At 40.4% G+C, this 24304-nt stretch overlaps 1 protein-coding gene across 3 annotated transcripts in view; it reads right to left on the reverse strand.

Annotated features, from left to right (window-relative positions):
* The window catches only part of il16 (interleukin 16), a 51739-nt gene that overhangs the window by 19948 nt on the left and 7487 nt on the right, over positions 1–24304 (reverse strand). For all 3 annotated transcript variants that reach the window (XM_079664633.1, XM_079664635.1, XM_079664634.1), the window contains 2 exons: positions 15539–15675; positions 14942–15059 (listed from right to left, as the gene is read on the reverse strand). In XM_079664633.1, coding sequence (XP_079520759.1) covers positions 14942–15059; positions 15539–15675 — 255 coding nt within the window. The remainder of the gene's footprint in view (positions 1–14941; positions 15060–15538; positions 15676–24304) is intronic.

The raw sequence follows: 24304 nt of genomic DNA on the forward strand, positions 1-24304 counted from the left end.
AAGATAAATGAAAGAAGGTGGATATATCCATTTAACATAAAGTATATGTATGTTTATTATAACATTGTTCTGTGTGTCAAAATGGAAGACAGCCCACACACCTATCAATAATCAAACCATGGGGTCTTATTTCATTACGTGTTGATTTCTATCAACAGGATGTATAGAGATGTAATACAGCAAAAGTATTCTCCGTCAGGACTTCCTGCAACAACACCACGCCGTTATCTGGATTCTCATTGGCCAGAAGACATTATCAAAGATGTTCTATTGAGAAGACGATCACTACGTGACAAAAGTTTTCAAAACCGTTTCTAGTCTTCGGTATTTCCAGACAAGTGACTACTGAAATCAATCTTACTAACTGCTGTCTGTGCAATTTACTCGGCGCGAGTTGGCGGACTTTATTTTGCCTACTTTAACATCATTTTTCATGGTGGGGCTAAGCCATTTCTTGGTATGGCTGTAGCCTACCCCAGCCATATCCTGGCGCTGCCACTGGTGGGATGTATGGGGCGGACCATCCTGCACATGCGTTAAATGCGTTAAATATTTTAACGCAATTAATTAAAAAAATTAATTAACGCCGTTAACGCGATAATTTTGACAGCATTAATTTATATATATATTTGCGGAAGTAAACCGACCATTTTGAAATCAATAACATCATGTTGAATCAATATATTATGTAAAATTATTGATTTAAATAGGAAGCCATGTAATAAGCAAAGTAATGTGCAGCAACCTGTTGTATTGACCAACTGCATATCTCTTACGTACAATATAGAATACTATGGTATGGTATGGTCCTGGGAAACGTTTAAAGATTCAAAAAGAGGCCTGTAGTAGCAAAGGTCAAGGCAGTCAGAGTATAGAACATGGAGCAGTAGGTGTGGTTCAGATTAGTTCTATGGAATATACATTATATGGAGTAGTATAATTTATAGTAAGAAGCAGAGTACAGTGTATTTTACAGTAGTTTAGTTAACGATCGTATATTGTAAGCAATGGCAGATTCAAATGAGTCATTTAGGTGTCTTAAAAAGGGATTAAGAAACATTTTAAAGAGGAATTTACACTGTTAAGTCATGAGTGAAAAGTTTAATTCAGAATGCTGACATTATTAAATACCCCAATGCTCTGTATAATTATGAATAAGTCTTTGGGGACATAAGGGGCGTTTCACTTCTGAAGGGAGCCATTATGAAATCAAAAATGAAACAGAGACGGTATTGAAACCAGAATCAGCTGAGCCCGGCCGTCACATTCTAGAGATTCTTTCCTGCTTCAGATCTCTCTCCCTTCAGGCTGCTGTTCAGGTCTCAACAGCCTCTGACCCAACAGACCTGCAGCGTGTCCCTGTGTTACCCTCCCCAGCAGAGGCAGAAACACTAATGCCCCTTTTTCCACCAAACCAGTTCAAGTTATAGCTCTGTGCTTGTGATCTTCTGGTTCAGAACCGGTTCTTCTTTTTAGCCCCAGTTGTGTTTCTACCGCCCAGAGCCAGAGCCCGACTGGTGCTGCGCAATGACATCACCGTTTACGTCGCTGATTTTCTCCCCAACAACTCACAACAACAACAACAATAGAGAGCCAAAGTCCCTCCCTTTCCGGTGGACCTCCATGGGACCTTATTTTGGAAAAAATATGTATTATAGTCAACGGTGAGAGAGAAATTATCTTTCGATCCCGTTTGAATTGTGGCATGTATTACACATATTATGTTTGTCAATTTAAAAGATAATTTTGCAAGTCAAGGAAAAAAAGAGTTTGTCGTAAAACTGTGAAGTAAAACTTATTTTTGTGTGAAACTGCTCCATGAACTACATCTATGGTCTCGCACAACATACGTCACCAACCAACCCAGTCTCACGGTATTTCATGTTATAGTCACGACATTTAATCTATTGATTCGTGTTCACCAACACAATTTTCCCCTTTTTTTCGTGTCACACAGAACGATTTTAAAAACAATGTATTTCTATTGGTAGTATGTTTCGTGCCTGCAGCACGTCTTTTTGTCCGTTCGGGTCTTGGAAGACCGGAAGCTGTGGGGTTCATAAAAACATGTTCTTACTCAATATCAAGCCACGATTATTGTTTTTATTTTAAATTGTATAATGTCTGACTTTTTTTGTCGTCTGCGAGGAAAATAAATGGGGCTCAGAGCCTCAGAATACTGAAATCTCTATTTTTCTAAATATTTGTTTCCTTCTAATTTGTTATTCTTTTCTAAATAAAAGGAGTGAACGCAGGTGCAAAGATAAAAATTGACTCTGTCCTTGTTTACTTCCGAAGCTCTCACGCTCTGTTCAGAAGTAAAATACTTTTTCCCAGAACTCTGATTCACTGTATTGGACCCGACCAGAAGTGAATCCAACCAGTAAGAACACCTAGGGGAGTGAACAACTCCTCCCCACGGACTCCCTGATTCACTTAGGAGTGAAATCGACCAATTAGAGATTTGGGGGGGCCGACACAACTCTGCCCCCAAATATGTCTTTGTATACTGATGTTTATTCATGCACGATGCCCCCTGTTTCTGACTCGCTGGTCCCGATATCTGTATCGCACGGCAGTAGAGCGGGGAGCCCGGAGTGCTCTGTTAGAGGGGACTCTGTATTTTGTATTGTTGTTTTTTACCATTAAAATCAGATTATTGCTATAACTTTTATGCCAGTGTTTTGAACTCCTTCTCTTATTAATGTGACCAGGCTCATCTAACGGACGGCGCGGAGCGGAGGTGGGCTTTAAGCCACCACCACTGTGTTTGCTCCTACACTAATCAGCATCTTGATATGCCACACCTGTGAGGTGGGATGGATTATCTCGGCAAAGGAGAAGTGCTCACTATCACAGATCTTTTCTGATTTGTGAACAATATTTGAGAGAAATGGTTATTTTGTGTATGTAGAAAATGTTTTAGATCTTTGAGTTCATCTCATGAAAAATGGGATCAAAAACAAAAGTGTTGCATTTATATTTTTGTTCAGTGTAATTTTATGTGTACCTTGTCAACACTAATGTCATCCACAGCATACACAGCGATCACGCAGTTCTTAACGAGAAAACTAGTTGCTAAAACAAAACACGGGAGTGTACCTTGTTAGCTAATGTTAGCTGTGGAGTCTGTATATGCTTGTTGTGCTCATGAGCAGTGTTGGGTGTAACGCGTTACAAAAGTAACGGAGTTACAGTTATGTATTTATGCACTTTTTGCTGTAACGAAGTCATGTAACGCATTACTAATGACATTTGGGTAATATACTACCCGTTACAATTCTCAGTAATGCAGTTACAACAAATCTTTACCCGAACTCTAAATTTTTTAAGAATTCACTGACATCGCGAGACATTCTGACACCGGAGAAAAATTGTGCCGGTAGATTAGTAAACCTGGTGTCTAGTAATCAGTCAGGCTGATCTTGATGAGCCCGAAGGGTGTTCTTTTCCCCATAATGACCAAGTCGCTGCACATTATCCCACTTATTACATGGCCAGATACTAAACAAAGTAAGCAATCGACTCCCAATATTAATTGAAATGATTTTATTGACTTAAAATGATCGTATTTCTTCCGCTGAGAAAAAAACAAACTCTGTTCCACGGTGCACCAACGGCTGGAACTGCGACAACAACAACTTTACGCCAGCACTGTCCAGCTCTGTTCACAGTTTCTGATCCACTAACAAGTCCTTAAACACTGCAGAGCCCATACTGTGTTCCTGTTTAATTATTGTCTGTCTTCTTCTGTTCAATTATCTGACGTCCAGCGCTCCGTCTTTTACCCTCTTTTACTTTATCTTTCTTGATCCTCCTTAGCAACGGAATTGACTAATCAGAATCGAGTATTCAACTAAGCCTTGTAATAAAAGTTGTTAGTAGTCTTAGACCCCATTTACACGCAAACGCATACGAAACGCAAGCGAACCGAATACGATATAAAAAAAGTCGTCCATTCACACGAGAAAGCTCGGGAGCGCTGGATACGCTGTAGTACATATGCCAGGCCTGTAAGTGGCGCTGTACTCCTGCCACAAAATGCACAAAAAGCAGCGAAGAAGACCCCTGAGCATGGTTGCCTGGTTGCCCTTTTGTTTATGCCCCGCGGTGGATTTAGTAACATGTAGTTCATGTAGTTCTCCGTGTCCACTTGATGGTTGTGGTCATAGCCGTGGGAACATGTTTCAAATGGGGGGTGCTGTGGGGATGACACCAGGGCTGGTTCTGACCAATTTGCTGCCCTAGGCAAGATTTTAGCTGGCAATGAAAAGCCTCTACAAAAGACCAATACACTACAAAAAGAGAAACGTATTGATATGGTGGACAGCTTATATAAAAAGGCTTCAAATGTATTTAGTATTGCATGAACATGTTTTAATTGGGGGGTGGACTTCACATCCTCTAAGGGGGTCCGGGGGTGCCCCCCCGGGAAGATTTTTTTTAACATTTTAAAGTAAAATACTTCAATCTGGTGCACTTTGAGCGCCCAATTACTAGAGACTGATCTAGGGGATATAACTCTAAACACCCACGTGAAAAAGATCGGTTTGTATGTGAACATAACCAATAACCTACCATAGCCAATAACAAATAAATGTAGGCTAACTTGTTTTATTTTTGTGGTTCATTCATATCTTATTTTATCAGTTAACATTTATTTATTGATGCATATTTTTAAATCTCTCCAGTTTTAAACAATTGTTTTGGTTTACTGTCCTATAGTATAAATTGGAATGATTTCAAACCTGTTTTTATATATCCTAATAATTATAAAGATGTCCCTTTGAAATATTTGCTTACATAAATTGTGATCAAAACGTTTGAGATCCACTGAGATAACTTAGACTAAAGTGAACTATCTAAACACTCAGAGTCCTTTACCTCACTGAGCCTCTCAGTCTGACAGGACAGAACACTCCCTCCACATTATTGTAGAAACAGCTTCTTATATCCGTTAGCGCAGCAGAAGCTAACAACAATCCCCGCCGGTACCGGTGCACCCCCTCTCTCTATCTATCTATCTATCTCTCTCTCTCTCTCTCTCTCTCTCTCTCTCTCTCTCTCTCTCTCTCTCTCTCTCTCTCTCTCTCTCTCTCTCTCTCTCTCTCTCTCGCACTGTGGCTATGAGCTGGGCGCCTGATAAGCCAACATTCCCCACTTTCATCACTTACAGCGCCCATCGTACAGGGCAAATGGAAAATGTAACCGGGGTGAAAAGGGTGTTATCTTTACTTAATTATGAATGTTGTTACATCAAGGCTGAAAATTCGTTATTTTTGTATTATATTTGCATTTAATCTTGTGGAATGTCCTCCACCAGGGGGTGCTGCAGCACCCTCAGCACCCCTACTTCCCACGGCCCTGGTTGTGGTAGAGGAGCTGTAGATTTTGCACTAAAATCTGTAGCATGGTCAGTAGCAGTAGCAGTAGCTACTGACCATGCTACAGCAGTGAGCTGTGGGGAGAGGTGGGGCTATGGCTTCATCGTTGTAACATCTTGGTGAATACCAAAATGATCGTATAGGGCGTACACACAGAGCCGTTTGGCCCCTCAGAGCGTTCCGTTTGCAGATCTATCCACCTTGGGACCCGTTATCGTTTGCGTGGTCCGTTTCTGCGTTTCCGTTATGGCTGTCACTACCCGATCTGTCGCCCTGCCCTATCTGCAGTGCGCATGTGCGAGATGGTCCGCCATATTGGACAACTCCGTACGGCAACCCAAGTAGGACACTTGACACAGTGGCTTTTGGCAATGCACAAAAAGAAAACTTGAGAGAGGAGTTATTGTTATTACAACGTGACTTCACTATTATTTAAGAACTCTTTTTATTGGGTTATTTTATTTGGGGTTAAGTACATTGTCAGAATAAGTGAGAAATGAATGTAACTTCTGTTAGACAGCTATATCTATATGCCATACATTTTTGCATACATTCACAGTAAATATTTATTCAGTATGATAGCTGTCATACAGCTGCGGGCAGGGCGGCAGATCGGGTAGTGACAACGGCCTCGTGTAAACGAACGGGCTATACGAAAGAGAAAAGTAGCGGATACAACCGTTTGCGTTCTCGTGTAAACAGCACCTTAAGGGCCTACACAGTTGCTGCACTAAACTACATTTTAGCATTTAAAATACCTTGCCATTATTTTGCGGAAAAGTAGTGTAACTCATTACATTTCAGAGAGAGTAATATTGTAATGTAACTTATTACTTAAAAAAGACAGTAATAAGTAATATCTAATGTATTACATTTTGGAAGTAACTTGCCCAACCCGAGATGTTGCTATGACTATAAAATAAATAGACACAATCACCAATCCAAGGTACTGATGGGTTGGATACGAAACGAAGGGAATAGTCATAGAAGAAAGTTTTAGCTTGTATTAGAAATGTTGCAAAAGCCAGGTGCAGACACTGTAGAAGACAAAGAGTTATTGAGAACAAGAGATCGCCCTGGCCTTGGACAGTGTGTGTGAGCTCCTACGCATAACTGGGAATCAGTGTAATGGAGGATTCCACTATCTATTGTAGAAACTTTAGCAAAACAAATTACGTAGGATAGCGACTAGAGTAGAGAGGGACCTTCACCGGCCGGCTGAATGCTGATTGGATGTCGTGTTGCCAAGAGACTTTGTCTAATGGCGCATTTCCACTACAGGGCCTCGCTCGGCCTCGCTCGGTATGGCTAGGCCTTGTGGCTCACTTTATGCTGCGTTTCCATTATAGTTTAGTAGCTAGGGCAGTAACTATAGTAACGCAGTGTAGGCGGAGCCGTGACGTCATCTTCAATGAGAACCACATAAAACCAACATCAGCCATTAGCTGTTAGCGCTCAGAGCTCACAGCTCCTCATATCTGTTCAGAAACTAGACAAAAGTTAAACAAGTACAAACCACAGACTGTCTGTGTCATGGCGAATACAGTCGCTGGTTTATTTATGTCTGTATAGGCCGTTGTTGTGAGTGTGGACGGTCGAAGCATACACTGCGTTAGCTTAGCCGATCTCCATTTAGAAAACACGCATTTTAAAAGGTGTTTCGCCTGCCGTCTGTCTGCAGACTTGTCAAAGCATTAATTCATGGTTTTTACAACTATCAGTATGTTGTTACTTCAGCATCATTTTGAAACGTGTATTACAATTAATTCAAGGTCAAATATGTTCATCTTGTTGTAGTTGTAGCCCCCTTGACAGCGATTCTCTCTCTAGTTTAGCATACTCAGCCCGACTCAGCCTGGTTGTTGGCCAGGAAAGAACCTCGATTGTATGGGGCCAGAAAAATTGTGAAATAGTACCCACTAGCCCAGGGGTCGGCAACCCGCGGCCCTCGAGCCGCATGCGGCCCTTTAAGCCCTCTGCTCTGGCTCCCTTGAGCTTAAACAAAAATAAGAAGGAAATAAAATAAAAGTATTTGTAGGACTATTTATATTTTCTTGCATGGTTGAAAATATTTTGTATCTTGTATTTTTAGGTGATACTGTGACACATAAATAAAAAACAAAACGGTTTTAATTAGGTCAACTAAAAAATGCGTCACATCCTGATGAATGGTGAATAACGAATAACCTGACCCCCGGCTCGATGAGGGAACTATAGATACATCAAAGAAAATAAAAGTATCGGAGGAACACAGGATTTATTTCTGCGTGGACAGAGTTATATATTTTCACAGCAAACGATGCTGGTTTACCGGTATGCTTGATATGTAGAGAGACGTTGTCAAAGGTGTTGCAGCCTTTACGTATCGAGGAACAACACGGGAGAGGTTGTAATTCAATGGGGGTATGTAATTTATTTCAGAAAACACTTTTTGTTATATTCCATGGAATGCTCTTAACGTCCCGATAGTAATGAATATATTAAATGCTTTGACAATAATTACATACAAAAAGTAATGCTGTCAAAATTATCGCGTTAACGGCGGTAATTATTTTTTTTAATTAATTGCGTTAAAATATTTAAGGCATTTAACGAATGTGCAGAATGGGCCGTCCCTTACATCCCACCAGTGGCAGCGCCAGGGTATGTCTGGGGTAGGCTATTTGCGTACCGACGTACTTGTGAAGCTTTTCCAGAAGGCGGTTAGATCACCGGACGACAGAGTCGGTCTCCATATGCACAGACAGGGCTGCTGTTAACGTTGGTCTGTACAACGGAACTGTGCCAAAACTATGCCAACCGGCTGCGGAGGGAGACTACCCCCCTTCACTGGAGAACTGCGCTAAAACAGCTGATTACAACGTTCACACCCTGTGGTCACGAAGTACTACACTAGCCCCACCCCCCCCGTCGACTTTCCTGAAGTACTCCCCCGTTGATAGAAATCAACACGTAATGAATTAAGACCCCATGATTAATCATGATTAATTAATTTTTAATATTTGTTTTCCCTTCAAATGTGCAGAGGACTCCCCAAGTGCTGTGTTTAATTTATTTTAAAGTAGGCCTGTGTATTATTTTTAATTCTCCTTATAGGAGTTATTTGTTTCTTATTAGAGGTTAACAGTTTTATATAATGTAATAAATAGCCTAATAAATGCAAACAAACTGTAGTTTTTGTCTGATATAACAATAAATACAACTTTATAAGCTATGAAATATGTTTTGCGGCTCCAGACAAAACATTTTTGGGGAAAAAGGAGCAAAATGGCTCTTTTGGTCAAAAAGGTTGCAGACCCCTGCGCTAGCCAGAACAACGCCTAGTGGAAACGCAACCAAAAACGGGCCGGGCACGGCACGCTTAAAGTGAGCTCCGCGCTGTAGTGGAAATGCGCCATAAGTCTGTGCACCAACCAGGGAGACCAAAGTCTAAACCAAGGTCCTCCCCATCTCCAATCATAAATGTACGGGCAGAGCCCTGAATAATAAAAATGTATTCACGCACGAGGTACAATGCTTTTTCCGGAAATAGAGTTACAAATTACAACTTTGCTGCCTGTGATTTCTATGACCTGACATAGTCAAATAATTGAACTTAGAAGTTGTTTGCCTTCCTGTAATAAAAGAACACTGACATTAACGTTTACACATTACACTTCTTTAACACTCACTGAAACCTTGTACAGCCGGTCCCGCATGTTGGCTCTTACGGAACCGACTAACTCCCCTTTTGTGTAATAGCAGCTCTCAACATGCCCAGACGTATATGATGATTTCCACCTTGTTTAATACTTTTTGCCTCATTCTGGTGTTGGTGACGTGTGTTGTGCGAGACCAGAGATGTAGTTTATTGAGCGGTTTCACACAAAAATAAGTGTTACTTCACAGCAAACTTGCAAAATTATCTTTTAAATTGACAAACATCATATGTGTAATTCATGGCACAATTCAAACGGGATCGAAAGATAATTACTCTCTCGCCATTGACTACAATACATATTTTTTCCGAAATACGGTCCCATGGAGGTCCACCAGAAAGGGAGGGACTTCGGGGACTGCGTCGGGTCGATGATCGTGTTGCTTTTAATCGTACAAAGCCAGATTAAATTAAATAACTACTTCTCAACCCTTGTACTTTTCTCCAGAGTGCCGTGGTTCATTGTTTATTAATGTGGTTCAGCGGCATTTACCGACCGCTGAAGTGCTGCTCGTCCACCGGAGATTAGTTTACTTTTATCTCACGGCAGAGTTTATTCTCCCCTTATCTCATGGCAGAGTTTATTCTCCCGTTAACTCACAGCAGCGGCCGCTGTAAAGTATTCAGTGTCTGACTGTCACACAAGCAGCTGATACATATCCCCCTCCCCATAAGTGAATGTGTGTCAGTATGAATTGACGCAGTTCGGCATCACACCGCTGTTATTAAAGTTTCTCTGGTATTAGACAGGTGATGTTAGCATAGCAACTGAGGCCCCGGCCACACGAGGACGAAAACGGTCGTTTGCGTTACTGTTTAGTGTCATATAGACCGTTCTTACACACTAGGACGACCGAATATGACAGGAAACAACTGCGGAAACGATAACGGGTCCCAAGGTGGATAGAACGGCATACGCAACGCTCTGGGGGGTCCAAAGGCTCCGTGTGTACGCCCTCTATACGATAATTTTCCGATAATGATGATGCAATAGCCCCGCCTCTCCCCACCTCTGCTGCTCACCCCCGCGTCAAAGTAAACTGCACACTTTATTATTATTATTAAAGATTATTTATCTTTCTCTCGATATGGACATAAACGCGAGTGAAGTCTAATCTGACAGGACGGAGACACGCACCTCTGCTCACCTGCAGCTCCTCCCGCTGTGATGCAGCGTTGAACGGAGCAAAACACAAGTCCGATCATCACCCTTAGCTATTTTAATTACCTCTCAAACTACCTAAACTAGTTATAAATATGTTTATTTTTACTGTCAGCCGGGTCACTCATTACTGGATCAGCTGCTGCTTGAGACAGACACTGACGCTGTCCGAAGATAGGGAGGAAAAAGAGAGGCTCCATGTATTTTATTATTGTATTATATAGATTTGTTATTCATTTGTTTTAAAGTTCAATAAATAACAAAGACGACCTTTGACCGGCACTTTTATAATTTTGTCCGGAAGATTTCAACTTTAACACACGTTGACTGGCGAAAAACTCTGCCCGGTTCCCTCGGCCCCAACCGCGGAGAATAAACAGAAGCGCAACCATGACAACCATACTTCTTCGCTGCTTTTGTGGAGGGAGTTACAGCGCCACGTACAGGCTCCTGCATATGTACTCCAGCGGTTGGAGCTAAACGGAGCTGTCTCGTGTGGACAGACACTATCCGGCAGAGGTGGGACCAAGTCATTGTTTTGAAGGTCCGAGTCAAGTCTCAAGTCTTTGCGCTCAAGTCCGAGTCAAGTCTCAAGTCTTTGCGCTCAAGTCGAAGTCAAGTCTCAAGTCAGGATGGGCAAGTTCAAGTCAAGTCCAAGTCCTAAACTTTGACAAAACGAGTCTTAAACAAGTCATCATGTGCTTTTCACCAAATGTAATGACATCCATCAACAGAATAATACTTAATAATCAAACTGCTCCTTATTATATCACATTAATAATGTAATAATCCATTTTCTCTCTGCTGGTAAAGTAACGTGTTTTCTTCTATTTTAAGAGGGATCAGTAAGGTTAGGCTACCGTGACGGTTTGATTCAGAAGGAGTTTAATGTTTAAGATCCCTGATGTTGAGGTAACCAGAATGTTTATTTCCACTGTGTACTACACGTTATAAGGGACCCACAATCTATCTTTATGCAAGGGATAATGTGCAGCGAGGCGGTCTCTATGGGGAAAAGAACACCCAAATCTAGATCCCTCTGTAGGTGGTACTTTGAGTATATTTTGATGCTAATACTTTTGTACTTTTACTTGAGTAACATTTTGAATGCAGGACTTTTTATTGTAACCGAGTATTCCTACACTCTTGTATTTTTACTCAAGTACAAGATCTGAACTTCTCCCACCTCTGACAATAAATCCTGAGTGGTTACCAACAACAACAAAAAACCTGCCCTGAAGGTTATTTTAATTTTAGAAAATCCTGCACTCATTTTCTTGACTTTTTCCGACGCGCTTGCATTTTAATCCGTCTCACCGTCGCTCTGTGCAGCTGGCCTGTACCACTACACCTGCTGTGCCCCCCACCCTTCTTTCACATAATGGTATGATCCTAGTGTGTCCTCGCATATGATTGGTCGCATGGTGACCCAGCTAAATAAAGTCCCGCCCCTGCCTGCAAGGATTCTCAGCAAGAGTAGGAGCGGCTGAAGATTCTGCTCTCCGCGACGGGAGTCTGCTCTTTTAGCGACATCTCGCGATCGGCGTGTTGGAGACCTCTGAATTAAATTATCAAGTCACCTCAAGTCCTTCAATGCAAAGTATCCATTATCGTGGGCGTACAAAAGTGCCTCTTCGGTAGGCAGTTGGCAATGGCTGGAGCAATCCATCATGTCTGTAAACCAAAACATATCTCTGGCATCAATGTGGTACTGCCCAAAACCACCACCCTCAATGGATAAGACCATCATCCGCTTTTCATGCTCTATTGTAAAGCAACTGCACAGGAGACTCAACATAGAGGGGCTCTCTTTACCATCTTGCCCCATTTGGAGTAACCCCTGTATTTCTGCAGGAGGAGGCACTTTAAGTAATAATATCTGGCAGAAGGCTGGTATTACTACAATTGGACAGATATATAGAGACCAAACCCTTCCATTTCCACAACTCAAAAATCAGTATGGTCTCTCAGGCTCATCTTTTCTATCATATGCACAACTAGCATCTATTATTAGTACAAAATGTAAGGAGGGAGCCATGCCTGCTTCATGTATGGAAGAGGACCAGCGCCTCAAGAAAGCAATCATATCATCAGGTGTGGTCTCTAACATTTATAAATGATTATCTAGGGCTGCCCCGAATACCTATTCTCCTGTCCAACTGTCCTGGGAGCATGCCTTGAATATCTCTCTGTCTGCTTTGCAATGGAACTTCATTTGGAGGTCAGCTATGTTCTCTTCTAAATGTGTAAGATTCAGGATCATACAGTTCAAAATTCTCAATAGAGCTTACATCACCCCTGTTACAAAATCCAAGATGGACAATAAACACAGAGACTTATGCTGGCATGAATGTGGCAAGCGAGGTACATTGTTGCACCTACTCTGGGAATGCCCAGCGGTAAAAAAACTTTGGTCAGAAGTAATATCCTTATTGTCTGAATCTTTAAAAGTTAGTTTCCCTACATGTCCCATTGCATGTCTACTGGGTCTCAAGCCAGATGGCAATCTTGCAAGGACTACCGATCGGCTCTGGACATTGGGCTGTTTAGCCACAAAAAGACTCATCCTATTAAACTGGAAGGAACGCAAACCAGCCTGCTTTACTAGGGACTCATGGCTGAGGGAGTATCTGGACCTACTGAACATGGAGCGTGCAGCTTCTCTGCTGGGGGATTTTGAGGGGAGACAGGAGGATTGCGGTTCACTACATGTTTTGATGTACGGTTTGTTATCTGGAGCAATGTCTGTTTATTTTATAACTGAAAAAATATATATATAAAAAAAAAAAAAGTCACCTCAAGTCAGAAGGCTCAAGTCCAAGTCAAGTCCCGAGTCATTGGCGTTCAAGTCCAAGTCTAGTCACAAGTCTTTTGTGATTTTGTCAAGTCGAGTCTCAAAAATCCTTGATTATGCGGGCTAAATTCCTTGATTATGCGATTAAACATGCAGGGTTTTTATGTGATTTTATGCGGTGAAATTGCCGGAAGTTGCGAAATATGCGGAAAGTTGCGAATTATGCTAAATATGCGGGGAAAAATAATTTTTAAAAAATTAAATATTGGGCTGTCTTATTTATTCTCTCTCACACACAACCTGCCACTAACGTTGAACCCCTTTACTATTCAATTAAACACATTCAATGTTTATTTATTGTAAAAGCAATTGGGCTATTTTTATCTCTCACACACACACACACACACACACACACACACACACACACACACACACACACACACACACACACACACACACACACACACACACCCCCCACACACACACACACACACACACTTCCCGCCTCATTCTGTTTTCATTTACTTATATTCGTTATCTGACCAGCTTCAATCTTGTAGGCTACTCACTTCGTTTCTTGTAGCCCTCGAAAGGGTTTTGGAGGTTGATGCCTCGGTGAACGTGAGTTGTTTGGCTTTCTTGTCCGCAGCAGCAGAAAGCATTTTCGAATGTTTGAATGAATCAAAGTGGGTCGTCACCGTCGATTTTCTCTTACGCTCCAACACACAGTTGCACGGGGTGCCCCACTTTTTGCCCCCACTTTTTGCCCGGTCTTTAGTAGAAATGTTCGTCGATAAATGAGATGGATTAGATTTTTTCCTCTTGGTGTTCTCTCTCTCGTGTGAGCTCCACACGTTCACTCTATACAGTGTTGTTTACATTCTGTGATGCGCGAGCTGATGACGTCACGTCAAGACGAGTTTAAAAAAAAAATCTCAACTTTGTGTGGAAAAATGCGGGGATTATGTGGCCTTTTGATAAATATGTGCCATTTTTCGGATTATGCCGTAAATTCGGCGATCGCAGAAGCGCGTTTTTCTGGAGGGTCTAATACATGTTCATTACAAACCAATGGTTGTAGAGACAGCCTTTTGTTTGTTCTAAGGAAGTGGAAATTATAGGCTAGATATGAATTCAAACCGTGGGAAATAAAAAGAGAATTTAGTTACTTCTTAGTAATACTTATGATTACATGAGATTTAATGATACATTTCTACAAAAATGACTACAACAATCTCTTTATTGTGACTTACTATCATATAAGAACAATTTTTAAATTAGCTTTCATCCCTTTACACCAAAGCAACAGAAGCAAGTGTGCGGGACACACTTAGCTGAACTAATGGATACTATAATTGAAGACTACTTCAGACGCGGATTCACAAATAAGGACATTTTAGTGGTTTTGGAGGAATCACACAATATTAAACTAAGCCTACGGACACTACAGAGGAAGCTACAAAATAACAAGCTTTGGCATGTGGCAAGAGCAGAAACAATGTATTCTCTTCAGGAGTGCACCAAAATCAGGATTGCTTACAGCTAGCTATATTGCTTTCACTTGCTGGTAGTCGGCTTAAATCATAATAATGAGACGGCTAAGTCCTAATAATGAGATAGTAAGTCATAATAATGAGGTAGCTAAGTCATTATAATGAGATAGTAAGTTAACCATATCAAAATTCAACTTAAGTTTGCTGAAATGATTATACACACAGAATGTGCAGCTATCTGCTGGAGCAGGTCAAAGACAAAATGTCGAAATATCGAAAGCTCTGTATCTAACGAGTTAATATCAATGGAGTATGCTTCATGTACTGTAGACAGTTAGGTGTTTTCCTAGAAATAGGAGAAAAGAGGAAGAAAATGCCATGGCCTCAATTTCATTTGTTAGCTTGAATTACCTCACTGAAGGCTTTTATGTGAACGCTCCTCATCCCCTCCCCTGCAATCCAAGTACTGCCGTTTAGAAAGTGTCCGTTAAAGGGAGCCAGCTTGTCTGGGCTCAGGAAGCTGCAGCGTCTGAAGAGAAAGCATACGGACACAGAAAGACAAGAAAAACCTTACTGCATAAACAAAACATCTTTCTTTCAAGTGCTTCGGTTGCCTAAACCTAACCCTGAACAGTTCCCAACAGAAACGTGTTACAAAGTTAACCATTAGTGAACATTCTGCATTAAAATACTAGGAAAAGCTATAAAATATTATGAGGAGGATGAGATTACATCGCATCCATTGTTTTCACAATGGCCACACAACCCCCCCTACGCAATCCTTTGCACTGATTTAACACAGGCCTATTTTTATTTTGAACGCCTGGTAGGAAAGTGATCAGTTCCTGTGGGGCAGCTGGAAAACACTAGTAGTTCACATAACCTTCATGACTCTCATGTTGCACATTTCTCAGTTTTTCACCTAATATGAATGAAGTTTTTGTAATTCTACCCAAAGTGCAGCTTTGACCTTGAAGTGCTTAGCGGTGTGTTGCTGTGTTTTATTACCTCTGTGTGGTCTCTCCATTCCTCCCTGGCACGTTAGGGTCTTTATCTTCTGTCTGGACACTGTTATCAGCCGTCTGTGGCCCACATACCTCCTCAGCCGGCCCTGTGGCTACACACATCTTCCAGATACTGCTCTCCTGTATGGGCACACACATCCGTTACAGTGAAACAGTGAAAAAGTAACCTCTATACTGGAAGTAGAAAGCAAGCTGTATGAGCTCATCAAACATCTAGCTGTGCGGTGGCAACAGTAGTAGAGGAGAGTGGGGTAAGATGAGCCGATTCTTACTTATGTTGTCCTCATGAGATAGAAGTAAAATGACAACAACAGCCTTTACTTCAGGATGTCTTCTGTTAATCAAAGGGAAAATAATGCATCTCACAAAGGGCCATGAAAATATGACTTCTCAAAAAAAAGGCTTAACTTGTCCCATCCAAGGGGTAAATTAATCCACATAAGGGGTAAATTGAACCATCTGGGGAAAAATTATGGGCTCAGAACAGTCTCATAATACACACATGCACATAGAAGGATTCACACTTGTGTTTCCGGATCCACACTTGTGTTTTTCAATGCACACACAAATGTGTTCCGTTTCATATACATGTAAATAAAATCCAAATACAGAAAAAAGTTTGACATATGTATTTTTGATCCTCACATATTTGTTTTCCGTTTAAATCCCCTGAACCTGCAAACACAAACCGCTTTCTGTGCACGGATCGCTGTGCATTCATGTGTGGGTTTTTTGAGACACCCCTGACGGTCAGCCGATTCGTATTTGTAATTTTTTCTATCTATAGCCAATCAGATGTCTCCTTCATTCTAAGCCAATCACATGAGCGCGCCCCCACGAGGGTATGATTTCTTGCGTTCATGACACTTTGGCCCAGGCAGGCTCCATGGACCTGTCAGCTCCGGACTGCGCAAAATGCGTAAATGAAGCGCTACGTCATGAACGCAAGAAATCGACCCTCGTTGGGGCGCGCTCATGTGATTGGCTTAGAATTGAGGAGACATCTGATTGGCTATAGATAGAAAAAAAATACAAGTACGAATCGGGTAACCGTCATGGGAGTCTCAAAAAACACACACACGAATGCACAGCGATCCATGCACAGAAAGCGGTTTGTGTTTGCAGGTTCAGAGGTTTTAAACGGAAAACAAATATGTGAGGATCAAAAATACATATGTAATCCGTGTATCTACCGTCCAATTGTTTTTCCTTATTAAACACGTAAACGGAAGAGCGTCTGAGAGGCATTTTTGCTTTTTACCTTACTAAATGGTCCTTGGAGTGAGGGGGGCGGGGGCGAAACTCACGGAAGTGATTTCAAAACAAAAGCACTCGTTTGCTTGGAACGGTGATAATATTATAAACAAAGGGAAGCTAGGGGAATTTAGCGATCACAACGAAAACAGCCAAGACACACATTAAGGGCTGTAAATATAATAAGCTTCTGTCTAAAATGGACAACATTGTTAGGAGATTTAAACTATACAGCGATTCTGCACTGCGGTCAGTCAGCCGCCTCTTGCGTTTGTTTTTTCAAATCAGCTGCTCTTCATTATTCCTGCTATATTTGACGAGTGATGCAAATAGGTTTTACCACAAGTTCTTAAGGAAACTCACACTGTTGGACTCGGTTCTAGTTTGACTCCTACCAGAAATAAAATGAAGTACTTTTGCTGTGTACTTTGTGAGTAATCCTCTGTCAGAGTCCCCTCCTTAGTAGCCTACATAATGCATGTTTTTCTGCTATATTTGATGAATGATAAAAAATATAATTTTACCATTAGTTCTTAATGAAATTGATACTGTTTGACGTTGTATTAGTTAGCCTACTACTTACAATACATTGAAATACTTTTACTGTGTATTTTTTGAGAAATCCTCTGTCAAAGTCCCCTGCTGAGAACAAAATCAAGCCACTGCTGCTAAGTTTGATGAGGGAATTATTTTTTGTTGCCATTAATTCTTCGTGAGATCGATCCTGTTGGACTCAGGACTAGTGAAACTATCCCCACAAGTACTAAGTACTTACTGTGTACTGTTCAAGTATTCCTCTGTCAATGTCCCCTCCTGAGAACAAGAATGCATGTTTCTCTGCCATTTTGAAAAAGTGTTAAAAAAAACTTTCTTCATGAGACTGATATTTTTGGACAGAGTATTTTAAGAGGATGGTAGACTGCACACTGACACACTCTGCCACTCTTGTTGGCCTCTTATGATGCTGCTGTCTTTTAATATATGATTATTTCTCTGCTCCTAGTTCATTCCTCACAGATTCTTCCATCAGTCCCAGTCATTGCATGTCAATAGAGCTTTGAAAATGTGTCCAATTCAACTAAATGTTTTTTTGTGAGTGAAGGCCAGAGCTAAATTATAGATTGTTTGATTGTGTACTTACAAGCTGAGAGAAAATAAATCCAAATCCTCCTATGAAACGTATTTTATTTCCTTTTCCATGTTATACTTATACTTACTTGCATTATAACATTTGCATGTTGAACTACGTGCTGGATATCTTCCCAGCCTCAAGGAAATACAATAAAAATAAATGGATTCATAATTTTAAAAAATTGAAAAAAATGTATAAATTAATAATGTTGTGTGCAAACATTTCAAATTTAAATATAAAATGAAAATTAAGTTTACTTTTGAAATGATTTCTCACAAAAACCTTTCTAAATTATAGTAAACTATTAAAAAAGGTTTGGTCAATATACATTTTTTTCTGCCTAAAATAGTTGAAATTGAACGTAAACTATATCAAACACCACATGCATGGCAATTAACCAATTTTTGCCCGCTATTTAAATTGACTTTGGTTAGTTAATACAAATATTGATATTATATATATATATATATATATATATATATATATATATATATATATATATATATATATATATATATATATATATATATACATATATAATTGATGCAGTCTTTCTGAACACTTTTTAAAATAAATACTGCAAATGAAGAATATTTTAAATTTTCTGCACAGAGAGTGCACTAACTTACAGCAGTTGAAAAGATTTGTGAAAGGATACATTTTATTAATACATATTGCAAAAAGGGCTCCAAAAAAGGCATATATCCTGGCCGGCTTAACCAGTGTGTAATTCTTCAAGCACCACAAGATTCAGAGTTGATGAAGTACAATTCTGGGCCATTGATTGTGTCATTTCTCCAAACACATACAGTAAAAATGCCTGTTTTGAAGCCTTAAAATGGTGCAGGAAAAGGACTTTACATTGTATTATACTTAAAGACAGGGCTATTCAGTTAAGAGGAGAGAAAAAGGAAAGCAAATTGTTATAATGGGTGATGTAACATTAATGACATACATAATATGAGGTCCTTGGCACTCAGACTTTAGAGGGGTCATTTTGTGATCATGGGGCATCAACCTTACAGCATCAGGACAATATCATATGGAGTCAGACACTGGAAGTGTGCTGGAGGCGTTGACTGGGACTCATGGAAGGATGAGGCTGATGAGACTGAAGAATCTGTGACGAACTATCGGCTCAGAAATAATCATATATTAAAAGACAGCAGCATCATAAGAGGCCAACAAGAGTGACAGAGTGTGTCAGTGTGCAGTCTACCATCCTCTTAAAATACTCTGTCCAACAATATCAGTCTCATGAAGAAAGGTTTTTTAACGCTTATTCAAAATAGCAGAGAAACATGCATTCTTGTTCTCAGGAGGGGACATTGACAGAGGAGTACTGGAAAAGTACACAGTAAGTACTTCATAGTACTTGTGGGGGTAGTTTCACTCGTACTGAGTCCAACAGGATCGATCTCACGAATAACTAATGGCAACAAAAAATAATTCCCTCATCAAACTTAGCAGCAGTGGCTTGATTTTGTTCTCAGCAGGGGACTTTGACAGAGGATTTCTCAAAAAATACACAGTAAAAGTACTTCAATGTATTGTAAGTAGTAGGCTAATTAATACAAAGTCAAACAATATCAACTTTATTAAGGTAAAATTGCCTTTTTATCATTCATTAAAAATATAGCAGAAAACATTCATTATGTACTAAGGAGGGGACTCTGACAGAGGATTACTCACAAAGTACACAGTAAAAGTTAAGCTAAAAGCTAAATTAGAACCGAGTCCAACAGTGTCAGTTTCCTTAAGAACTTTTGGTAACAAATATTTGTATCACTCGTCAAATATAGCAGGAATGAAGAGCAGCTGATTTGAAAAAACAAACTCGAGAGGCGGCTGAGTTGACCGCAGTGCAGAATCGCAGTATACTTTAAATCTCCTAACAATGTTGTCCATTTTAGACATAGGCTTATTATTTTTACAGTCCTTAGTAACATCCATTTTCTGGGCTCAATATGTGTCTTGGCCGTTTTCGTTGTGATCGCTAAATTCCCCCTGTTTATAATAATCACGGGTCCTTCAGCAGGATACTATAGTGATACAGGAGAGGTTTCTCAATACTCAAATTTCCCCTCCTCGACTCCTATCCTCGACTGCTCTCCTCGAGACTTAGTCCCGCCCACAGGAGATGCGAGCGGAGGACTGAGGAGGGGAACCGAGGAGAGAGGAGTGGAAGCAGCAGGCGGTTAGAGAAATGAGAACTCCTCTCCTCTGAGCGGTCATTTTAAAGAGACGTCCATTAATGATGACAGGAGGCACAGCATCCCTCTGATGGACAGATGTGTTCATGACGACTTATTTATATTTACTTTTAATTCATTGACAGTGCGGTTTAATGAGACAATAACAGGCTACAGATGCGGACATATACACACACACATATATTTATATAAATATATACAATTTCAGAATCAAACAAGTATGAGAGCACTCCCATAATAACGTAACACAATCAGAGACTGGATATATCCCCCCCCCCTCTCTCTGGTCGCTGAAATGGGGAATTTAAATTACTGGCCAAAAGTTGTACAAGTATTAACAGTAAGCATAGGACACCAAACCAACTGAGACCCGTCTGTCCGCCGCATCTACGCACTGTACAACACACACTTACACAGTGTACCACACACACACCTACACACTGTACCACACACACCTACAGCTCCTAAAGCATAATCAGGCTACAGCCGTTGTGTATTTTATTATGTGAAGCACTAAATGGTCTTAGAAAAATATCGACTCTTTGTTTGTAGATATCTACTAAACTACAGCATACAAATACAGAAAGTAATGTAGTAGGCCTGTTATACTGAGTGATATATATTTTACACACTGCTCTGGTTTCTGCACGGACCTCACAGCTGTTCTCACTGTAAACATCGCGTTGCGATGAAAGCAGTTACTAAAATAATATCCAAGGGATGCATGCAGAGCTGTCATTGGAAGTCCGGCCGTGCGTCACGCCTCCACCGTTCCCGGAAATGCATCCGTGGAGGAGCCGTGGAGGACCCATCAGTGTCTCCTCGGTTAGAGCTCCTCCAGAGAGCCTCCTCGATGTTCGATGCTCGATCCTCGAAGTGCATTTAGAGAAATGAGATGTCCTTCAAAATGGCGCGCTGAAATTCATTTCCGGGTCACTACCGGAGGACCGAGGAGTCGAGGAGTCGAGGAGGGGAAATTTGAGTATTGAGAAAACTCTAAAGTGTGATTTTAGCAAACGAGTGCTTTTGTTTTGAAATCACTTCCGTGAGTCTCGCCCCGCCCCTCGCTCCAAGGACTATTTTACCATTTAGTAAGGTAAAAAGCAAAAAGCAAAAACGCCTCTCAGACGCTCTTCCGTTTACGTGTTTAATAAAGAAAAACAATTGGACGGTAGATACACGGATTATATGTAAAACCTTTTTCTGTATTTGGATTTTATTTACATGTATATGAAACGGAACACATTTGTGTGTGCATTAAAAAACACAAGTGTGGATCCGGAAATATAAGTGTGAATCCTTCTGTGTGCATATGTGTATTATGAGACTGTTCTGAGCCTATAACAAATTGAACAATTTCCTTGTTTTTACCATTTTTACAAATGTGCACAGTTTCTTTAGATAAAGGGGTCAACTTACCCACTGTCTTACCCCGCCCTACCCTAAGGTCTTAAACTGGGCCCCAGTGTTTTGAGCATGTTCTCATAGTTCTTGAGGTGACATGTGATCAGATTATCAAACAAATGTTATACAGACAGAGTGGTTGTGCTCTCAAAATGTGTATAAGGTATTTTCTTTATGTCAATTACTATTTGAATGGAGCAATCACATGGATGTTTAATGCATGAGAAACAAAGAAATCCAATAATTGATAACCATGAAAACTTAAATGTGTTTAAATAATGCCCCTTCTGACAGCATAGCTGTATTTACAAAGACATTATTCACAAATGTCTCTTTGACTGTAAATTATTTAGTCTCAACATAAACTCCAAATGGACATGTCTGTATGTAATAACATTAGTGTCTGGTTGGTGATTAAAAGTGATTGATGTTCAACCTGGTGCGAATTCGCCCCAGAGGGGAAGCCCTGCTCCATTAAGGGACTGTGGAGCTCAGCTTTGGTCAGGAGAGTTTAGTAGCCTGGGCTCGAGTCATGAAGTGGGACAACAGCCAGCTTAACATCTTCACTATGATCGACATTAAATCTCAGTTTCTTATGGTTAATATATCTGTAGGGCTATAGGAAGAGAAACTTTTTAGAGTTATTTCTGATTTGCCTCTAAGCCAATAGAGTGGTGCATTGATTAAATATCTTTGTAGACTTAGCATCGCAAAGGGGTCCCTCAACAAAAAGCAATGAGATTTTTTCATTGGATTACTATATTTATGAGACGTACACATTTTGTTCAGCAGGATAATCTCCATATATTTACACCACTTTGGGAGTTTTGAAACTTAAAGAAGTAAAAAGCTCATACTAAGGTAATAATAATGCTGATACTAAGGACCAAGAACTCCATCACGGTTCCATGGCTGCGCATCACAACCGCTAAGCTAAAGGTGGCTTAAGTTCGGTGTGATGACAAGTAGTTGTTTATTTAGTCAATGTAAGCAACTGCCGTCTTTTAAGACCTGTCGCCTCGAGCACATTTCATTCATGTTTTGCTCAGGATGAATTATCACCTGATTTCCCCCTGGCACCTTCATCACCATACATTTCAGTTGTGATGGTACAATGGTAAAGATCAGTGAATGACCTCTACTCTACAGCCATCCACTTTATGGCACATGTTTGTAGCAGGGAGTTAGGATGTGTTTTATATGTCTCATGAATGCAATCAGAGAATGCTTCAAATTCATTGAAATGTTGTACATATTTGTTTAAGTCAGTTCATATCTATAGACTTTATAACCAATTTTAGATCACAAAAAGTATTTTAAGATCTGGACATGTGAAATTCCTACATAAATAAAGATGTAAAGCTACATCTTATTTGTCAGTTATTGTCATTTAACTTTATTTGAAGTTACAAAAATGTAACCGATTGGCTCACTTAATCAGATGTAAATGTGAGTATCATTTTAATAAAGATAAATATTGTCGAAACAGCACAGCCTTTGTCTCAAGTTTTAACATTCAGGTCAGCCAGAGCACGCACGCACGCACGCACACACGCACGCACGCACGCACGCACGCACGCACGCACACACACACACACACAAACATGCACGCACACAAACACACGCACGCACACACACACACACACACAAACATGCACGCACACACACACACACACAAACATGCACGCGCACACACACACACACACACACACACACACACACACACACACACACACACACACACACACACACACACACACACACACACAGCCAGTAGTGTGCATAGCGCAGCGTTTGCAGGTTGACACTTTGTAGGATAAACAAAACACACATTTGTACAATATCCAGATTTTTTTTTATAACGGTATATTAAATAGTGGATGTTCCGGGTCTATCGGTTGACTTTGTTTGGACTTGTTAGTTTGTTTGTATATGAATGATTTAAGTCATCACTATTAGGGCTGCCTTGGTTGACTCATTGGTTCAAAACAAGTAAATTACTCTATTTGGTTTAAATCACCTGGAACAATGCTGTACAATATTCTTAAGCTCCAATTCAGATACATTGGAGCTTTCAGAATAAATACAACTTGCAAATATGGAAGTTTTCTTTAACCATATGCTAGACTGCCTATTTTATTGTAGTGAGAAAGAAAGTAAATAATGAAGTGCATTGCCAGGGGTTCGGGTTATTATGCGTTGCATAATGTGTACTCAACACAACAAAGGGAAAATTAAGTAACATGTGATTTTGAAATGTTTGATTTGAGCAATGCAAACGGTAAAAATGTTGATTATGAGAGAAACAAACTTGTAGCAAGCCAACTTCCTTTTTCAAATCGATCAGTATTCGGAAACAATAATCAATTATCCCTTCAACATGGATAGCTTTCTAATGTCTGCCTCACACCTATTTCTCTCAAATTCTTCAATCCATGGTCTGTCGCCTGGCAAAGACTTCCAGCACAGAGAACAGAGAAGGATTAGATCATGGCTCAATGAGACAGTGGGAACAAAACCACAAACATCAATAAGTAATCCGGCTGGAGTTAGGGACAAATCAGGGGGTAGCTATGGTCGTAGGGTTTATCTTCTGGGGACCATGAAGGTCTGTAAACTATTTCAGTCCCGTCCATCATTTTAAAGATTCTGGATCGTGGTGATGGACTGACCCACATCCCTGGAGTCGTTCTGCTCAGAAAACGGAAATTTGCCAGGTTCCACAATGTTTTAAAATGTTAAGTTA

This window comes from Notothenia rossii (assembly GCF_949606895.1).
Source record: "Notothenia rossii genome assembly, chromosome: 2".
Taxonomy (NCBI): domain Eukaryota; kingdom Metazoa; phylum Chordata; class Actinopteri; order Perciformes; family Nototheniidae; genus Notothenia; species Notothenia rossii.